At 50.9% G+C, this 20,762-nt stretch overlaps 2 protein-coding genes across 2 annotated transcripts in view; one reads left to right on the top strand and one right to left on the bottom strand.

Moving 5' to 3' along the window:
• Positions 1-20,762, top strand: part of LOC144263816 (class I histocompatibility antigen, F10 alpha chain-like) — a 1,122,758-nt gene that overhangs the window by 507,158 nt on the left and 594,838 nt on the right. The window lies entirely within an intron of this gene.
• Positions 257-20,320, bottom strand: LOC144263806 (class I histocompatibility antigen, F10 alpha chain-like). Its single transcript, XM_077814780.1, has 6 exons — positions 20,136-20,320; positions 8,291-8,566; positions 6,387-6,662; positions 5,248-5,349; positions 4,798-4,830; positions 257-503 (listed from the first exon to the last, which is right to left on the bottom strand). The coding sequence occupies exons 1-6, from the start codon at positions 20,281-20,283 to the stop codon at positions 496-498; spliced, it is 843 nt and encodes a 280-aa protein (XP_077670906.1). The 5' UTR covers positions 20,284-20,320; the 3' UTR covers positions 257-495.

The raw sequence follows: 20,762 nt of genomic DNA, 5'->3' as shown, positions 1-20,762 counted from the left end.
TCCAGACCCTTCCCTCCCCGAGTCTACGGACTGTTAGCTGGAATCTATGTAACCGAAGGACCCCAATCAGAGAGCTAAATCTCTGAGGTGTCCTGCCGCGGTCACCAATAGATGTAATCCCAAAATCTCTGTCAGGAATAATAAGGAGGTGACGTTTTCAACAGGTTTGACTCCTACCAGCATCTATCAACTGGGAGCATTAGAAACCTCTGTGCCTCCCACCCATGTTGCACTGAAATAAAGGATAGAAAGAATATAACCTTAAACAGAAAGAAGATTTATTAAGGGATAAGTACAACTGGGGGAAGATTCACAATGGGGAACACTACAAATACCTCCCCATATCTCTGCTCCTTGAGGTCTTCAAATCCTGATTTGAGGACTTCAATGGCTCAGACATAGGTGAGAGGTTTTGCGCAGGAGTGAGATTCTGTGGTTTCCTTTGTGCAGGAGGTCAGACTAGATGATCATGATGGTCCCTTCTGACCTCAATATCTATGAATCTATGAATTAAAAACAGGGAGATTATAGCAGGTCCTGCTGAAAGGTGAACTGTCAGGCTGGAGGGAGGTTACAAGTGGAGTTTCTTAGGGATCAAGGATCTACAACCTATTCTGAAGGACAATCACTCAATCTCACAGATCTTGGGAGACAGGCCAGTCCTCGCTTACAGACAGCCCCCCAACCTGAAGCAAATACTCACCAGCAACCACACAACAAAAACAACTAACCCAGGAACCTATCCTTGCAACAAGCCCATTGCCAACTCTGTCCACATATCTAGTCTAGGGACACCATCCTCGGACCTAATCACATCAGCCACACCATCAAATGTGCCCAAATACATTTGTTAGTCTCTAAGGTGCCAGAACTACTCCTCGTTTTGTTTTGGTTTTTTGCTGATACAGACTAACACGGCTCCCACTCTGAACTAAATGATTGCATCTCTCCCCAAAATCGATCTAGAAGCACAAAGAACACCCTGGAGACCAGGCCTTTAAACGTTAGGAAACATCAGAGTTAAGGTGATGTGTACATACTTCGCGCAGTGCTGTTGTACATGTGTGTTATGATACAGACTCACAAGTGTGGCCTTGGGGTCAATTCCCTGCCCCCCACAGCATCAATTTCCTCCAGACTCCCAAGGGAAGTGGTGCTTCCTCCATCCCCTGATGAGATGCCTTTCTCGAGTCTGCTTTGGTCCAAAACTCGCTACTGCGCCATGCAGGAGGCCTGTGATGTGTAGGGGGGCCAGATGAGATGATCTAATAGTCTCTTCTGGCCTTCAAGTCTCCAAATCTTTGCAAAACCAAGTGTGGCACATTGAGCATCCTCTGATGGTTCCACGTGTGGCCTGCGTGAACCCTTGCATGACCACTGAGTGTGTGGGGGTGACCCAGGGGGAGCAGCTCAAACACACACAGGAGCCGGCTCGGGGCAGGACATGAGCCCTGCAGGGCAGGGGTGGGGGTGGCAGTGACATCACAAGGGCCTTTTGCAGCACTCAGCTGATTGGTGAAAGGAGGTTGGGAGGCGGTGACCTCACAGAGAGTCCACGACAACGGCCAGGGAGGCTGCAGGGCAGGGGGATCTCAGAGACCCCCGGGGCTTTGCTGCAGGGAGTCTCCTTCTTGAGGTGTCTCCTTGAGGACTGAGAGAGAATTCAGGGTCATATATGTCTGATATCTGCTGGGAGAGCAATACAGCGGTGCACAGACAATCCAGGAAGTTTTTGGAAACTGTAGGGGACAATTTCCTGGTGCAAGTGCTGGAGGAACCAACTAAGGGCTGAGCTCTTCTTGACCTGCTGCTCACAAACCGGGAAGAATTAGTAGGGGAAGCAAAAGTGGATGGGAACCTGGGAGGCAGTGACCATGAGATGGTCAAGTTCAGGATCCTGACACAAGGAAGAAAGGTAAGCAGCAGAATACGGACCCTTGACTTCAGAAAAGTAGACTTTGACTCCCTCTGGGAACTGATGGGCAGGATCCCCTGGGAGAATAACATGAGGGGGAAAGGCGTCCAGGAGAGCTGGCTGTATTTTAAAGAATCCTTATTGAGGTTACAGGGACAAACCATCCCGATGTGTAGAAAGAATAGTAAATATGGCAGGCGACCAGCTTGGCTTAACAGTGAAATCCTTGCTGATCTTAAACACAAAAAAGAGGCTTACAAGAAGTGGAATATTGGACAAATGACCAGGGATGAGTATATAAATATTGCTCGGGCATGTAGGAATGAAATCAGGAAGGCTAAATCACACCTGGAGTTGCAGCTAGCGAGGGATGTTAAGAGTACCAAGAAGGGTTTCTTCAGGTATGTTGGCAATAAGAAGAAAGACAAGGAAATTGTGGGCCCCTTACTGAATGAGGGAGGCAATCTAGTGATAGAGGATGTGAAAAAAGCTAATGTACTAAATGCTTTTTTTGCCTCTGTCTTCACGAACAAGGTCAGCTCCCAGACTACTGCACTGGGCAGCACAGCATGGGGAGGAGGTGGCCAGCCCTCTGTGAAAGAAGAAGTGGTTAGGGACTATTTAGAAAAACTGGACGTGCACAAGTCCATGGGGCCGGATGCGTTGCATCCGAGATTGCTAAAGGAATTGGCGGATGTGATTGCAGAGCCATTGGCCATTATCTTTGAAAACTCATGGCAAATGGGGGAAGTCCCGGAAGACTGGAAAAAGGCTAATATAGTGCCAATCTTTTAAAAAGGGAAGAAGGAGGATCCTGGAAACTACAGGCCAGTCAGCCTCACCTCAATCCCCGGAAAAATCATGGAGCAGGTCCTCAAGGAATCAATTCTGAAGCACTTAGAGGAGAGGAAAGTGATCAGGAACAGTCAGCATGGATTCACAAAGGGCAAGTCATGCATGACTTATCTAATTGCCTTCTATGATGAGATAACTGGTTCTGTGGATGAAGGGAAAGCAGTGGACGTGTTGTTCCTTGACTTTAGCAAAGCTTTTGACACGGTCTCCCGAAGTATTCTTGTCAGCAAGTTAAAGAAGTATGGGCTGGATGGATGCACTACAAGGTGGGTAGAAAGTTGGCTAGATTGTCGGGCTCAACGGGTACTGATCAATGGCTCCATGTCCAGTTGGCAGCCGGTATCTAGCGGAGTGCCCCAAGGTTCGGTCCTGGGGCCGGTTTTGTTCAATATCTTCATAAATGATCTGGAGGATGGTGTGGATTGCACCCTCAGCAAGTTTGCGGATGACACTAAACTGGGAGGAGATGCTGGAGGGTAGGGATAGGATACAGAGGGACCTAGACAAATTGGAGGATTGGGCCAAAAGAAATCTGATGAGGTTCAACAAGGACAAGTGCAGAGTCCTGCACTTAGGACAGAAGAATCCAATGCACCGCTACAGACTAGGGACCGAATGGCTAGGCAGCAGTTCTGCAGAGAAGGACTTCAGAGTGACAGTGGACGAGAAGCTGGATATGAGTCGACAGTGTGCCCTTGTTGCCAAGAAGGCCAATGGCATTTCGGGGTGTATAATTAGGGGCATTGCCAGCAGATCGAGGGACATTATCGTTCCCCTCTATTCGACAATGGTGAGGCCTCATCTGGAGTACTGTGTCCAGTTTTGGGCCCCACACTACAAGAAGGATGTGGAGAAATTGGAAAACGTCCAGTGGAGGGCAACAAAACTGATTAGGAGTCTGGAACACATGACTTATGAGAAGAGGCTGAGGGAACTGGGATTGTTTAGTCTACGGAAGAGAAGAATGAGGCGGGATTTGATAACTCTCTGAAAGGTGGATCCAAAGAGGATGGATCTAGACTATTCTCAGTGATAGCAGATGACAGAATGAGGAGTAATGGTCTAAAGTTGCAGTGGGGGAGATTTAGGTTGGATATTAGGAAAATCTTTTTCACTAGGAGGGTTGTGAAACACTGGAATGCGTTCCCTAGGGAGGTGGTGGAATCCCCTTCCTTGGAAGTTTTTAAGGTCAGGCTTGACAAAGCCCTGGCTGGGATGATTTAATTGGGGATTGGTCCTGCTTTTGAGCAGGGGGTTGGACTAGATGACCTCCTGAGGTCCCTTCCAACCCTGATAGTCTATGATTCCATGAAAACATTCTACAAATACATTAGAAGCAAGAGGAAGACTAAGGACAGGGTAGGCCCATTAGACTATGAGGAAGGAAAGACAATAACAGAACATGTGAAAATGGAAAAAGGGCTTAATGACTTTTTTGTTTCAGTTTTCACCCAAACGTGTCATAGTGATTGGATGTCTAACATAGTGAACACCAGTGAAATTGAGGTAGAATCTGAGGCTAAAATAGGGAAAGAACAAGTTAAAAATTATTTAGACAAGTTAGATGTCTTCAAGTCACCAAGGCCTGATGAAAAGCATCCTAGAATAGTCAAGGAACTGAGAGAGGAGATATCTGAGTCAATAGCTCTGAAAAGTCATGGAAGATGGGAGAAAGGACTGGAAGAGGTGGTTAAGCACTGGAATAAATTGCCTAGAGAGGTTGTGGAATCTCCCTCATTGGAGGGTTTTAAGAGCAGGTTACTCAGGGATGGTCTAGATAATACCTAGTCCCGCCATGAGTGCAGGGAACAAGACGAGGTGTCCTCTCAAGGTCCCTTCCGGTCCTATGATTCTATGGTACTAGAGCAATAGTTGGACATTTCCCTAAAATTCTCAGTGTAGACAAGGCCTATGAGTGGAAGCGAGGATCTCCTGTCAGTGGCTCCAGGCTAAAATCCACAAGCAAATACTGATGGCCGTTCAGAGATGGCCACTTGAAAAGAGGCGATGGGTCTCTTGTCACTTACCCTGAGCTACAGCATAGCCATCTCCCTTCTTCCCTGCAGAGAGAAGGCAAATTTCAGTGAATTCAGCTCCCAAGGCAGGAACCGACTCTGATCTGTGTCCACGGCTCAGAAACCGGGCCCCTGGCCCAGCACAGCTCCCTGGCACTCAGTAATGGACTCAAGGTCCCAGACGCTCACAATTGGCAGGAGAGAAAGACACAATGAGACAGTTTCCAAAGACCTCGGCGCACTGGGTGCTGAGCTCTTTGGAAATCCTAGCCCCATATAAACTGTAACCTGCACCCAGTTTCTGGGTCTGGCCCTCCAGCAGCTCCCATTGGGGGTCATTAGCTCAGTCCCGCAATGGGGCAGTTACACCGTACTGACACAGGCTCCTGAACTGCTGTTGCCCTTAGGCGGGTGTGCAGGGCCCGGCAAGTCCAGAGAATCCCCCCATCCCAGGCTCTTTACCTGGGCGTTTCTTTTTCCAGACGACTACTCCGATTATAACACCAATCAGGACAACTGCAGTGATAACTCCAGCCACAGTGGGAATCAGATTGTTATTTGGTTCTGAAATGGAATGGAAAGAATGATCAATGGGGAAAAATCTCCTTCCCCCAACCACTAAAATCCCCCTTTCATCCCACTGCAGGGATCTGTCAGTCAGCTCCCCAAGTTAGGGCTGAGTCCTGCAACCCTCCATCCCTTCCAGTGCATCCACCATGCATTGCACCCACCACAGGAAGTCCTGGACACAGTCTCTACCACTTCCAGTCATAATAAATATTTAGCACTTAAAGTCGAAGACTTTTATAACATTAACCAATCCTCAGAACTGTGGGAGAGCATGGATGTCAGTATCATCCCTACACGGGAAAGGGGGGAGACTTGCTGAAGATCACACAGTGAGGCAGTGCAAGAGCCAGGAATCGACCCCAGGAATCCTGGCTCTCAGCCCCTCCTGCTCTAACCCCCTAACCCCAACTCCCCTTCCAGAGACAGAACCCAGGAATTCTGGCTCCCAGCCCCTTTGCTCTAACCCACTTGCCTCCACTTACCTCCTAGAGCTGCAAGCTGAAGCAAGACCAATTCTGTCTGGAAATAAGGGGCAGATTTGAGCTTCCCCTGGGATGTGGTAAATTCTCCATCCCTTGGAGACTTTACATCTGGAATGGGCATCTCTTTCTGAAGGATGAGCTCTAGTTTGCTCACAGATGACCAGACTGGATGCTGGGGTCCCTGGTGTGATTCCCTCCCTGCCCTGGGCTATGCAGGAGCTCAGATCAGATGATTAGAATGGTCCCTTCAGGCCTTAATGTCCGATTACTAATCTTCTCCCTTCAGAGACAGTGTATTGCTGAGATGTATCGAACAGCCCCAGAGGCAGCAAACTGGAGAGCAAGGCATGAGCCCCAGGCACTGTGGGTCCCAACTCTAGCACAAGAACTTGATGCAGAGGGACAGAGCCAAAGGGGACAGGGCCTCACAGACCCTGAGGAAATTCCAGCTTCAGCCTATAAATCCAAATGAGAATTTTTCAGGGGTTGAGTTTAATGGATTCCCCCTCTCCCACAAGGAAAAAAGAGACACACACACAAATGCCTTACCCCAGGAGACGGAGAGTGGCTCTGATAGGCTTTCATGCTCCACGTGACATGAATAATGGCCTTTGATCTTGGGATCAATCTCCATTGTCACCCAGGTCTGGTAGGTCCCGTCCCCACTGGGTAGGATGCCTTCAGAGTAGGTCTCTTGCTGTCTGCTCTCCCCATTTCTCAGCCAGGTCACGGTGATGTCCCGGGGGTAGAACCCACTGACCTTACAGGAGAGGGTGGTGAGGCCGTCATGAGATGACCTGTTGCTCACTCTAGCTGTTGGGCGCACTGGGAAAAAGAAGAAACTGAAGTTAGTTATTTTCAAGCTCTAATCCAGGCAGCCTTTGCTGGAGCTTTGCAGCATGAAATTCTGAGACCCCAGGAGTGGGAGAGGACGAAAGTCCATGAGACGGAATCCCTCTGATGAGAGAGAACCACCATGTTAGAGAATTCCTGTGCCCAATTCACAGCATCAGCAACGGTGAACCACAAATCCAGGTCCCTGACCTGGCCTCTGCTCCCAACCACAGTGACACAAGTACCTTGAAAGGCTTCACTAAGCTCCAGATACAGGTGTCAATCATGTGCTAGGTTTGTGCCCATCTCCTCTCAGTCCCTGGATATGAAAGAGAGAAGAATCTTGCCCTGGCCAGGGAGCAAAAAAATGAACTAGATAAAATGACCAATTAAAGATGGAAAGGGCCCATTAAACAAAAAGTGACAGTGCTAAATTGCCCCTCAAATTAACTAATATTAATTGGCTAATTTCTTGTAGGTTGTTACCAAATCTATTTACCCCAATATTATGGATTTCAAATGCATTTACTCTTATGTTGAAAAATCAGTTTCCCAGCCCGTTGGCACTGAAATATACATTAGACTGCTGTGTATGGCTTTTACTTTTTGGCATTTGTAAAGATGGCAATTGACAAGATAATGTTCTGCTGAGGTGCCTGAGAGAAATAAGTAACTAGTATGTTGCAAAAGACTGGGTGCAAATTTCAAGTAACTTTGAACAGCAAGTGCAAACTGTTTGGGAAGGGAAAGATTAGGGTGTGTAATGATGCTAACTAATCTGGGAAATGTGTGTACATGGTAACACACAAGGTACATATGTGGGTAATAGCGAGTTAACATTTTGAAGCAGACTACGCTGCAACTGTCCTCCTGAGTCGGAGTGGTAAAGCATTTAACCTCTTCCCTTCTATGTTTGTGCTGATTAATCTTTACTGAAAAAGCTTTGATAAATTTGAGTGTGATTATCAGATGTCTTATTGATAAAAGAATCAAGGAATAAGTAAGAGGGTGTTGCAGCAAAGGTAGGTCTTGAGGGGGAAAACTTTAAGGACAAGGGGTGCCTTCTTCCAGATTAGTATGGGGAGGGCAATTCCACATGTAGGGGATGGCATGGAAGAAAGCACATAAATGACTGTGGGAGAAGTTTGGACAAAGGCAACAAGAACAAAGCTACCGTCATTGGTGGAACACAGGGGCTGGGGGTAACACAAGAAAATATGATGGTGCAGACAGTGAATGAGGAAGAATTACATGGTGAATGAAGCTGGTGTCCAGAGAAGTGGTGGCTCTTCCATAATTAAGTAAAGTGCTCTAACATGCACACGCATTGGCAGATTGCCTTGATAACTACTGTGTCACACCAGGGGAAGAGCTAGAACGTGTGCTGCAAATTTGGGCTCATTTGATCAGCTTCTCTACAGTGAGCTGCTTTTAACATTTTCAATTTCTTATCTTTTTTTCCAGCAGCGCTGGCGGGGAAGGGGTTCTTTCCCCACCCATCCCTGGTGCAAGGTTCGCTGAATTGCCCCTTACTCCCCTGCTCCATTTTGGAACTGGGGCTGGGGAATGGAGATGTAACTTGTATTGACCTCTTGGGTGGGGCTTGTCCCCCATCTTACCTTTCCTCTGCAGAGTCTCCTTCCCATACTCTAGAGAACTCCTTAGCCAGGGAATACATTTCTCCTCCAGGTAGCGTTTCCACCACTGGTTGTCAAGTACTTCAGCATCCCATCTCCTCTTGGAGATCTGAGCCCCAATATCTGCTGCTACCCAAGTCATGGTCTCCTTATCGAAGGTAAGAAAGTCGCGTCCGTCATATGAATCCTGGTAAAACCCCCAAGTGGTGTTGTCTTCCCGGAGATCACAGCCGTATATCGTCTGGATAATGTGAAACCCTGAAACACAGCTGAGGGTCAGCAGCAGCCTCTCTCTGAAATCTCACCAAGACCCCATTGCAGGTAGTCCACTGGGTCCTCCCCTTGCTACTGGGCCCTCCCTCCCCTGAGAAATGGGGTTCCCACTTATGCTGCTGGGTCCTACACCCTCCCAGCTCCTTTCAGGAGGGAAGCCAAACCCACAGGGGGCCCACGCTCCATCTGTTGGGTCTTTGTACACTAAAGACCCCCCACTATAGAGAGCTCACAACCTTCAAGGATCACCTCACTGCTGCTTGTTCTTGTATGTTCCCTGCAGGGGGTGCAGGGTGGCACAACCCCAAAGGGAGTACTCTGGATATTAATAGAATCATAGAATATCAGGGTTGGAAGGGACCTCAGGATGTCATCTAGTCCAACCCCCTGCTCAAAGCAGGAGCAATCCCAACTAAATCATCCTAGCCAGGGCTTTGTCAAGCCTGACCTTAAAAACTTCTAGGGAAGGAGATTCCACCACCTCCCTAGGGAACGCATTCCAGTGTTTCACCATCCTCCTCGTGATTTTTTTTTCCTAATATCCAACCTAAACCTCCTCCACTGCAATTTGAGACCATTACTCCTTGTTCTGTCATCTGCCACCACTGAGAATAGTCGAGAACCATCCTCTCTGGAACCCCCTTTCAAGTAGTTGAAAGCAGCTATCAAATCCCCCCTCATTCTTCTCTTCCACAGACTAAACAATCCCAGTTCCCTCAGCCTCTCCTCATAAGTCATGTGTTCCAGTCCCCTAATCATTTTTGTTGCCCTCCGCTGGATGCTTTCCAATTTGTCCACATCCTTCTTGTAGTGTGGGGCCCAAAACTGGACAGAGGACTCCAGATGAGGCCTCACCAATGTCGAATAGAGGGGAACGATCACGTCCCTCGATCTTCTGGCAATGCCCCTAGATATACATCCCAAAATGCCATTGGCCTTCTTGGCAACAAGGGCACACTGTTGACTCATATCCAGCTTCTCGTCCACTGTAACCCCTAGGTCCTTTTCTGCAGAACTGCTGCCGAGCCATTCGGTCCCTAGTCTGTAGTGATGCATGGGATTCTTCCGTCCTAAGTGCAGGACTCTGCACTTGTCCTTGTTGAACCTCATCAGATTTCTTTTGGCCCAATCCTCCAATTTGTCTAGGTCCCTCTGTATCATATCCCTACCCTTCAGCGTATCTACCTCTCCTCCCAGTTTAGTGTCATCTGCAAACTTGCTGAGGGTGCAATCCACACCATCCTCCAGATCATTTATGAAGATATTGAACAAAACCGGCCCGAGGACCAATTTTCTATCCACCATATAGTCCATATTGCAGAGGTCTATCCCCTCCAGCTCTCTTCTGCTCTCTGAGGAGTCCCCCAGTTCTGGTAATCAGTGTCATTCTGGAGAAGAGAGAGAGAGTTCGGGGTGTCTATACCCCACTCTCTCCTGCTCTGGTTGTATTAATTTTGCAGGATCCTCAGGATGACTTGGTCCCCCACCTCCTCCATTCACATTACCCGCATGTCCCTGTAGGGAAGGGGTACAGGAGATCTGTCCCCCACACTAACTTCTGCTCTGGTTTAATGACCTCACAGAATCCCCAGGGTCCCTCTGTTTCCCTGCCCCATCTTCCCCGTGTCTCCAGCTCAATCTGGGAATGGCAAAGCACCAACTTTGGATGCTTGGCCTCTTTTTCACACGGCCACTGTCTCAAGGTGATTCCCTGTAAGGATCAGGCCATTGAAGGCCTTTAGTTCAATTGGCCTCCATTTTCCCACAGCCAGGCTAATCTTCACAACAACGGCCACCATCTCGCACACAACCAAGAGCAGACTCAGTTAATACAGCCACCCCCGGCCTGACAGGAGGCAGGGAGGGAGACTAGGGGGGAGGGAAGGGAGATGGGGACAGGAAGGAGAATTTAGGAGAGAGGGAGGGAGGCTGTGGTGAACAGAGAACACTGTGAGGATCACGAGGAAGACTGAAACGCGTGGGGAACGGATCAGACCCCTTGCTTGGCAAACAGGGCAGAATGTGGGGGCACAAAAATACCCCACACAGGGTCCCAAGTATTTACACCCCTCCCCCATCATGCATTAGATACACCGAGGTAAATGCCTAGATTTTCAGCAATCACTAGTGATTTTGGGTGCCCACCTGAGACCTTTTAAAGGGGCCTGATCAGAACATGGGGGCACCCGGCCGCTGAATCTCAGACACCCAAAAAATCACGAATCACGTTTGGAAAAACGTCGGCCAAGGGATTAAAATACCACTTGGGGTCACAGCCACAGGTGAGAGCCGAGCCCACTGAGCTGTGTCCCTGAACCATGCCCCAGGCTTGGGCAAAAACCGGTTACTAACCTTCCTGTGACGGCTGTTCTCAGAGCTGTGCTGCACACGTCCATTCCACGCTAGGTGTGCGGGCCCCGCCCACAGTCACCAGAAATTTCTCTCTCAGTGGTACCCGTCAGGTCGCCTCTCGTGCCCTCTGGTACCATGTGCTCATGGCGCAGTATAAGAGGACCAGTTAACCCCGCACCGTCTCAGTTCCTTGTTGCCAGCAACTCCAACAGAGGAGGAGGATGGTGGCTCATGGAATGGACGTTTGCAACACGTCTCTAAGACCAAGAGTTACAGAATGGTTTGTAACCATTTTTTCTTCTTCAACTGCTTGCACACGTTCATGCCACGTTCGGTGACTCCCTTGCAGTACCGTAAGAGGTGGGCCAACCAAAGCCAGTGTCCTCTCTAGCTTGCTGGGTGATGGCGTAGTTGGAAGAAAAAGTATGTCCTGACGCCCAGGTCGCTGCTTTACAAATGTCCTGGATCAAGCCTGGGCCATGAACACCATGGAGGAAGCTTGTGCTCTCACAGACTGGGCCGCCAGGAAGGCGGGTGGTGGGACACCTGCCTGCTCGTACCACATGTGAATACACAGTGTGATCCACAATGAAATTCTCTGAGCTGAAATGGCTGGGGCTTTCATCCTATCAGCTACTGCCACAAAGAGCTGTGTGGATTTATGGATCGACTTTCTATATAGTCCTTTCTATACAGAACACTAGGATGCCCTGCCTAACATCCAAGAGTATGGAGATGACTTTCCTCCCTATTCTTGTGCAGCTTCGAGAAGAAAATGGGCAGGAAAATAGCCTGATTACTAGGAAACTCCAAGACTACCTTCGGGAGGAACAAGGGTGGGGGCAACCCTTGTCATTAAAGAACACTGTATACGGAGATTTTGACATAAGAACTCTGATCTCCGAGACCCTCCTGACTGAGGTAATTGCTACCAGAAAGGTGACCTTCCAGGAAAGGTACAACAGAGGGCACAATGCCAGTGGCTCAAAGGGAGGCCCTGTGAGCTCTGACAGGACCATGTTTAAGTCCCCCAGGGGGATGGTGTCAGGGCTGATTCCCCACTCTGGCACTTCGAGTGCAGAAGGTGGGGGCCTGCAAGGACTCTAAAAATTAATACTGGCCACTCCAGGCTGGTAATGCTGCCACCACCCAAGTGAAAATCTGACTTTTGCCAATCCAGAAAAACTCACTTGGGAAGATTTTCTGGGACCCCTCGGCTTTTCCACCCCTTCCTCAGGGAAGCTGAGAAAGGAAACAAAAGAAAAGGGGAACCCAGCTGTTGTATTGGCAGATTAAGATATGCACAACCTCCTCACCACAAAAGACATAGAAATCCAATCATGTTCTTAAAAAAAGGAAATTTTATTAAAAAATAAAAAAGAAAGAAAAAACGTTTGGAAAACTTAAGTTATTGCTAGATCTTAAAAGAGCAACCGCAAGGATTAATCACCGAGAGTAGCTTTCTTGGGGTCCAGCTTAAAGGTTACAACAAAACAAAAGCACCTGGGGTCAGCACAGAGGAGTCCACAAGCCGTAAAAAGAGACAAGCCTAATTGCGTCTACCTGACCATTTCCTGTTCTACTTCCATATCTGTGGTTCCAAATGAGTAGTTTCTAGGCATGATCCAGATGACTTTTCATACCTGACCCAGAGCTTTTTACAGCATGACTGCTGCCCTGTCCCTCTGCAGCCGAGAGAACAAAAGACCCACACACCCAGCAGTCTTTCCCAATTCGAGAGGGTACAGCTTCCTTATTGGTTCCCCTGGTCAGGTGCCAACTCATTTGAAGTTTACCTCTTAACCCTTCACAGGTAAGGCAATTAGGGTGCAGCGGCTAAGGAGGATTCTAAGGCTAACTGAATGGTTGGGGAGTTACATAAGGGTGCTACCCACCCTCATTTATCACAGACAGGTTCCCAGATTTGCGGGTAAAGCCTTTCAAAGCCTTTCAGGAAGTGAAGGGACATTTCATATGAAAAAACTGACCACCCACCCACCCACCTGGGGGTAGAATGCGGAGATGGCGGCTAGGTGCACCTCAGCAGATGGAATCGCTAGACCTGGCTGTTCCCAGACTGTTCTGGAGAATCTGCTTCATCTGAGAGATGACTCAGCCAGTGAGAGGCAGGGGTGCCAGCACAGGGGGACCGAGGGGCCACGGCCCTGCCACTTCAGCAGCAGGGGGAAGGGGGCAGAGCCTCAGGAGAAGACCTGGAGTGGGGGGGGAGGGTGGCAGGGGAAGAGACGGAGTCACAGTTTCAGCCCCGGGGGCCCCCCACTCATAGGGAGGTTCTGGCACCCCGGTGAGAGGCCTTGCTGGGTCGACCAAATGGAGAAATGCTTCCACTCGGGGAGGTAAGTAGCTCTGCTAGAAGGTTTCCTACTGCCTAGCAAGACCTAGCAGACCTGCTCCGAACAGGCCAGTTCTGCAGGCTTCACCATGGAGCTGTCAGGCAGATGGAGCATCTGGCCGTGATCTTGCGAGATCAGGTCCAGAAGGGGAGGGAGCGGCATCGGAGTAGCTACTGACAGGTCTAGAAATAAGCCAGACTAGTGCTGACGTGGCCAGGCTGAGGCTTTGAGAATAACCTTCGCCCCTGACCTCAGCAAGACCTTGTGCACTAAAGGAATGGGGGGGAAGGCGCAGAACAGGTGCTTTCTCCAAGGGAGTAAGAAGGCATCTGGGAGCGAGCCCAGGTTGCAGTCATGCAGACAGCAGAACTGCTGACATTTCTCCTTCCTGTTTGGTTGTGAACAGTTCTACAAGGGGAGCACCCCGCCACTGGAAAATGGCCCGTGCTATGTCAGGGCATAGGGACCATTCGCGGTGAGAAGAGCTGATCTGCCAGCTCACTCTGGGCTCCCGAAAGGTGAGAAGCTTCGAGGTGGCTCGAGTGCTTTATGCAGAACTCCCACAAGCAAATGGCCTCCTGACACGGGGGGAAAAGAGCGGGCCGCTCTCTGCCTGTCAATGTAAAACATGACTGCCATATTCTCTGTAAGAACTCGCACCACCTTGTTTGCGATGGGCGGGAAGAACACCTGACGTGCTAGGCGGACCGCCCTGAGCTCTCTGATGTTCATCTGTAGCAAGAATTACTGCTGGGACCACTGACCTTGTGTCCTGAGGTGTCCGAGATGGGCAGGCACCATGAGCACCGAGTCCAAATGATGGCTGTTTGGCCAGTACACCAAGGCCAGCCAAGCCTGAAGGGGTCTGAGGTGCAACCTCGCATATTGCACCACGTATATGTAGAAGGCCTTGTGACCCAACAGCCTGAGAGGGCCTTGACCTGTGACGACACTGACTGGAAGTGGGCTTCTGGGAGGAAGGCCCTGGCCTGGGTATAATAGAGCACTGCTTCAATAAACTTCTGCTCGTTTATCAGCAGGCCCTGTGCTCGAAAGGTTGCTTGGACGAGGTGGATACTGGCTTCTACCTGGCACTTGGACGGGCCCTTGACCAGCCAGTCACTGAGATACGGATACACCTGCACCCCTCACCTTCTCAGGAAGGCTGCCACTATTACCATGCATTTCATAAAGACCCATTTGGCTGCTGACAGGATGAACAGGAGGATGGTAAACTGGTAATGAGCCTGGTTCACAACAGTCCTGAGAAACCTTCTGTGGTCTCAGAAAATAGAGATGTAGAAATAGGCATCTTTCAAATCGAGGGCAGCGTACCCGTCCCCTGGATCCAGGGAAGGAATGATGAAGGCCAGGGAGACAATGCACAACTTCAGCCTTTGAGGTGTTGCAGGACTAGAATGGGTCAGAGACACCCTTTGACACTCAGGATTAATGTATTGCGATTTTGCACTCCATATGCTTTATAGAAATATGCTTACGAATGTGAATATGATGTAACTGGAATATGCTTTACGCAAAAGTGCTCTTGTATGATGTCATTAGAAAGCTTGTAATCTACTGAGTGTGTTCATCCTATTTGTTTGCATGTATTATTTCTATGTCTGGAGTTGGGGAAATAAGATATAAACTTGTATCACTGTTGTAGTCACACCAGGTGAGGGCCGTCAATGGGGCATTAGGAACTTGATGGCTCCCATTAGTTAGAACAATTGATGGTAAATGGTTTATTTACCTGAAAGCCTTCCTGTGTATGTGGGGGACAACCCAGGAGGAATGGAGACTAGACAGGTGACCATGTTACCCTGTCGTGAAATCCATCTTAAATCTGGTACTTTTCCATTTAGCAGGAGGGGCGGGGACCCAGAGACACACAAGATTCCCGCCTTGTGCCAAAGTTATAAAATGGGGTGCCAGTCATGAGAAAACCCCTGCTTATCACCTGAGATGTCTGCTGGATCTAACAAAGACTGTACCAGGGGAAAAGGACTGGGCCCAGACAAGGAAAAAGTCTAGTCTGTGAAGTAAACTTATTGGAACATCTTTGAGGAGCTAGATATTTCCTGTAATCAGTTTCTTAATGTATTAGGCTTAGACTTGCGTGTTTTGTTTCATTTTGTTCTGTCTGTTATTATTTGAAATCACTTAAATCCTACCTTTTATACTTAATAAAATCACTGTTGTTTTTTAATAAACCCAGAGTAGGTGATTAATACCTGGAGGAGCAAACAGCTGTGCATATCTCGCTATCAGTGTTATAGGGTTCGGACAATTTATTAATTTACCCTGTATAAGCATTATACAGAGTAAAACAGATTTATCTGGGGTTTGGATCCCATTGGGAACTGGGTGTCTGGGCACTGGAGACAGGTAACCTTCAGAACAGCTTTCAGCTAAAGCCTGCAGCTTTGGGAGCGTGGCCCAGACCCTGGGTCTGTGTAAACAGACTAGCATGTCTGGCTCAACAAGACAGGGTTCTGGAATTCCCAAGCTGGCAGGGAAAACTGGCTCAGAGACGATTTCAGTATATCAGTGACAGTCCCAAGGGGATCTCTGTGACAGAACACATCACAGGAATAACAGGAGTGAAACCCTTTCCCTCTTAAGTTCCGAGGCACCTCCTTCATGGCTCCGACCCAGAGAAGGGCTTGCACCTCCTGGGCTAAAAGTTGCTCATGAGAAGGGTCCCTGAAGAGGGACAGGGATGAGGGGTAGGAGGGAGGAATGGAAACAAACTGCTTTGTATAATCCCTCCTCCACCGTACTCAGCACCAAATGGTCTGTGGTGATAAGGGACCATGCCAAACTGAAGCAGGAGAGATGGTCCAAAAACAAAAGGGGGGCAGGATCTGGTATGTGGACTGGTGTAATGCCCTTGGGTGCCCCATCAAAAGTTTTGCTTGGAGCCCTCTGAGTATCCATGAGGGCCAAACAGCGAGGCTAATGCAGATGGGGGCGACTGTCTGCATCTACAACTGCTGTTCTGCTTTTTGAACAGGTCTTGACAAGGCGGCGGGCCTGGGAAGTGGGCAGGTTGTTGGGGTTTGAATTGTTTCCTCAAAGGCACTGGGACATGGAGATTCAAGGACTTGAGGATGGCTCTGGAGTCCTTCAGGCAGTGGAGTTTGGCATCCGTTTGCTCTGAGAAGAGCAAAGTCCCTTCAAACAGAAGGTCTTGAAGAGACTGCTGGACCTTTGTCTGTAGGCCAGAGGACTGAAGCCAGGAGCCCCTTTGCATGGCCACTGGTGACGGCATAGCCCCGGCTGCCGCATTCACTCTGTCAAGGGTGGCTTGTGGGGAAGCCCTGGTCACTGCCTTCCCTTCTTCCACCACAGCAACAATCTCCTGCCTGGACTCTTGGGGAAACGAGTCTTTAAATTTCAACATGGAATGAAAGTCATATCTGCCCAGCAGTGCCTGTTGGCTGGCGCTGCGGAGCTATAGACCGTTGGTAGAATACATTTTCCTACCAAAATAGTCCTGCTTTTTTTAGTCTTTTGACTTGGGGGTGGCCCCTCATAACCCTTTCCTTTCCCTCTCCTTGGCTGCCGAGACGACCAAGGATCCGGGAGGGGGATGGGAACATATGTACTCCTACCCTTTGGTGGAGACATAGTACTTCCTATCTGCCTTCTTTGACGTGGGGGGCAGTGAGGAAGGGGTCTGCCATAGGGTTTTAACTGGACCCACTATGGCCTCATTGAAAGGCAGAGCTACCTTCAACAGGACCACTGCAGCCCAGATGTTGACAAAGCTGTTGGAGGATTTTTTTTAAACTACCTCCACTTTCAGCCCTAAGTTTGAGGCCACCTTCTTCCATAACTCCTGGTGAGCCTTGAAGTGTCCTGGGGTGGCAAAACACCCATCCCTGCCTCTTCTGGGGAGGAGGAGGCAGCCTTCTCTCAGACACCACTGAGTAGGAGCACCTAGACGGGGGGCCAGGCAGCGGAGAAAAAACCCAGGGGTTCTGAAAAGGCCACTGTATCTGCATGGGCCATTGCCCACTGAGCCAGGCGCTCGGAGGAACCCCCACCCCGGGACCCACCATTGCATAGGGCTGGTTGCTGGGGTACTGGTACCAGTCCCTTGGCTGGTGCAAGATTCAAACTCCAACTTGGATGATGAGTCATCTTGTGGGGACGAGGGGGGTGTGGCACCCGTCGGCTCCAAGGGACGGTGCTGAGGATCCAGGGATCGGGCCGAGATGGGGAAGCCTGCTTCGACATAAGCAGAGAGCAAGGGGCCTGGTACCAGACGGGAGCTCGGGACAACATGCTCCCTTCTGCTTCCCCCACTGCTGGCACCAACTCTTGTACTGCCAGCAAGGGTGGTAGCGACCATGACAGCCAGTCCCTAGCCACCGCAAACCCCTCCGGGACGGACGGCACCGCGACCCTGCTGTGCCTCTCTGCCCCTCTGGTGCCGGCGGCTGGTCGGGCACCGGACTCCACAGGGCCTGTGGACAGGGCGGAGTCGATGGTATCGCCGCGGAGCAGGGGCAGAGGAGTGGCCAGACGCAGGTCGCACTCCCCGGCACTCCCCATGCTTGTCCATTCTGAGAGACGGGGAACCTCTCAGGCAGCTGCTGCTTATGCTTCTTTCCTGGCCCTGGGCATGGGGAACGGTGCCGAGAGTCCCGTACGGACTCTCTCTGCAGCAGCTCTTCGTACCAGCACTGAGGTACACGGTGCCAAGTTTGACTGGCTCGGCTCCGAAGAAGGTCTGAGTGCGGCTTCCCCCAGGAGGGACTTCGGCCTGGCCTCCCTGTCCTGTTTCACATGTGCACTGAACCGGTGGCAGAGCTGACCACGATCCGCAAGAGGAGTCTCATCCACGCACTTTAGACAGCTAGAGTGCAGGTCGCTCAAAGGCATGGGCTCGCCGCAGGACGCCCCGGGTTTGAAGCCCGGAGATAGAGACATGCCCAGTTCCAGGAGCAGAGGAAACTTCGCTACGAGTCCAACTAACTATTTAAACCAATCAACTAAAGTCAAAAGGTGAGAAAACAACAGGGAGGAAAAGGGATGGAGTAACAACAAGAGAAGCTCGAGAGGTGCAGGGCGGCTGGTCACAGACACGCAGAGATCCCAAGCCAGGCACCCGAGAGGAGTGGGGTGGGTCAGGCCTCCCCACCCACCCCTCTTCTCCTCTGTGCTGCACTCCACAGGGATGAGCAGGGTGGGGGCACCGATGGGGTCTCAGAGGGACCAGACCCCGAATTCCCCCATGTGCGTGTTGGGGGCAGACATAGCTAGAGAGGGCAACACTGTTGGTGGCCAAGATGCAGGACTCAGGACAGTCTCCGGCGAGCTGGCAGCCCCAGGACTGCGAGGAGGGGGTAAATGGGGGGAGGAGGGCAGGAGGGGACAGTCGGGACAGTGATTGGGGAGGGGGCGGCGGGGACAGAACAGCAGATCCCCAGGGCAGGCTTAGGGGCAGGCGAGCGGAGCCCCTCTCTCAGCACTGGGGAGGCCAGTGTCCATGTGAGCAGGTCAGGCTGGACAGGCTCAGCAGCAGGGGATCAATGGGCGAGACTAGTCAGGAGAGGGTTAAACTAGTTACAGAGGGGGCGCGCTGGGGGGCAGACACTTGGCAACCCTCCGCCCTGTCGCTTAGTCCCGGGGCAGGGCCACCGGGAACCCAGGTGTCCAGGACAGGATGGGAATTAGTTCTCATTGCTGCTGTCTCAGTGCTGGGAGCCAGGAGGGATTCGGGGAGGGGAGTCGGGGGGAAGGGTAACACGACGGGCTGGGGACACAGCACAATCCGGGGGCCTGGCCAGGCAGCTACAGCCCCACACATCAGGGACCGAGCAGGAAGAACAGCTCTTTACACATCTATCAATAGTGTGCAGGGGAACCTGCCTGACCCTGGGGGCTCCAACTGGGGGACACGGGCTGGGGTTTGTGCTGCCAGGAGTAAGGAAGCCCGGGCGTCTCTGCACGTTACAGGGGCTGATTCTCTCACTAACTCTCCAGCCCAAGTCAATGTCAGTCCCTCACTCTGCGGAGTGAAGAGGAATCTGACCTTAAACAAACTCACCTGGGAAATAAGACAAAGCGAACAATGAAGGAGGCTCACCGGTGAGCAGCTTCTCCCCAGGGCTGGGTGAATGCAGCACTGCCTGCTCTTGTGACTTTACCGTGCGTCTCATGATAGCGGGGGGGTTATTAAAACCCCAGTTCCTGCACTCATGGGATTAGGGGAGAGTCTCAGATCTCTTTTCTTACAGCACTAACTTCTAGTCCTTCTAGGAGCAGGGAAAACCCCGGAAATGTGTCCCCTAAAGGCTCAAACCAGAGGGCAAATAAAAATAAGCTCCACTATTATCCCCAAAATACTCACAACATTTAAGCCAAATTCAGGATTTTGGGAGCCTGACTCGTGATGTCTGAACACTTGGGACTGTCGATACTGGGATCCCCCATCACTCGGTGTCTGGGAATTGAGACAAGACGTCTCAGAGCCCTCCCTGCTCTAGATCTAGGGTCTTTGGGACCTTCTGGCCTATGCACCTCTGCTGCTCTGCCCGGGAAATGACCACACACGGGGGGCAGGGGGTCCCCTGAAGGGCAGCAGAGGCAGCTGCAAGTGGGACTGGTAGCAGAAATCTGGGGTGTTTGGGGAGGGAACAGCATGAGAGTCCCATTTTGGAGGGTGTCAAAAATGTCTTTCGCATGGATCTAAGTCCTGCGCCCCCCCGCTCCCCGGTGTCCCTCTGTCCCCCACATTTACACTGACTTCTGTGAGAAAATGCCCCTGCGGGCCTCTCTGTCCCCTCCCCCCGCTCACACTGACACCACCATCCCCCACTTTGTCCCGCACTCACCCTCGGTCCGATTGTAGAGCTGAGCCAGGGTGTTCAGACTCGCGTTGAACCAGGCCTCCCAGCGCCGTGACCAAAAGAGCCGATAGTCCCAGAACTCCGGACCCTCGTTCTCCGCCATCCACGCTGGGCGAGGCTCCACCCTCTGCATCCCGCTGGTGTAGACGAAGATGGCCTGATCGTCCACATACCCCACACGGCTGAACCAGGGCAGCCCCGGGCCGGGCTCGGATACCACCGTGTTCAATATGCGCCTGGTGTGCAGGCCTGGGGGGAAAGATTGGGGGCAGGGAGGTCAGACCCAACCAGACCTTGCCAGGGAGCCCCTGGCAATACAGGAGAGGCAGGAGTGCTCCTGTGGGAGGGAGACCTGCGGAATGGCCCTCAGAACAGCCTGACCGGGGTCAACCTTTCCGCCTCATATTATTCTCCCAGGGGATCCTGCCCATCGGTTCCCAGAGGGAGTCAAAGTCTGCTTTTCTGAAGTCCAGGGTCCGTATTCTGCTGCTTTCCTTTCTTCCTTTTGTCAGGATCCTGAACTTGACCATCTCATGGTCACTGCCTCCCAGGTTCCCATCCACTTTTGCTTCCCCTACTAATTCTACCCGGTTTGTGAGCAGCAGGTCAAGA

Source organism: Eretmochelys imbricata, chromosome 4 (assembly GCF_965152235.1).
Source record: "Eretmochelys imbricata isolate rEreImb1 chromosome 4, rEreImb1.hap1, whole genome shotgun sequence".
NCBI classification, from domain to species: domain Eukaryota; kingdom Metazoa; phylum Chordata; order Testudines; family Cheloniidae; genus Eretmochelys; species Eretmochelys imbricata.
This window is presented reverse-complemented; position numbering and strand designations above follow the sequence as displayed.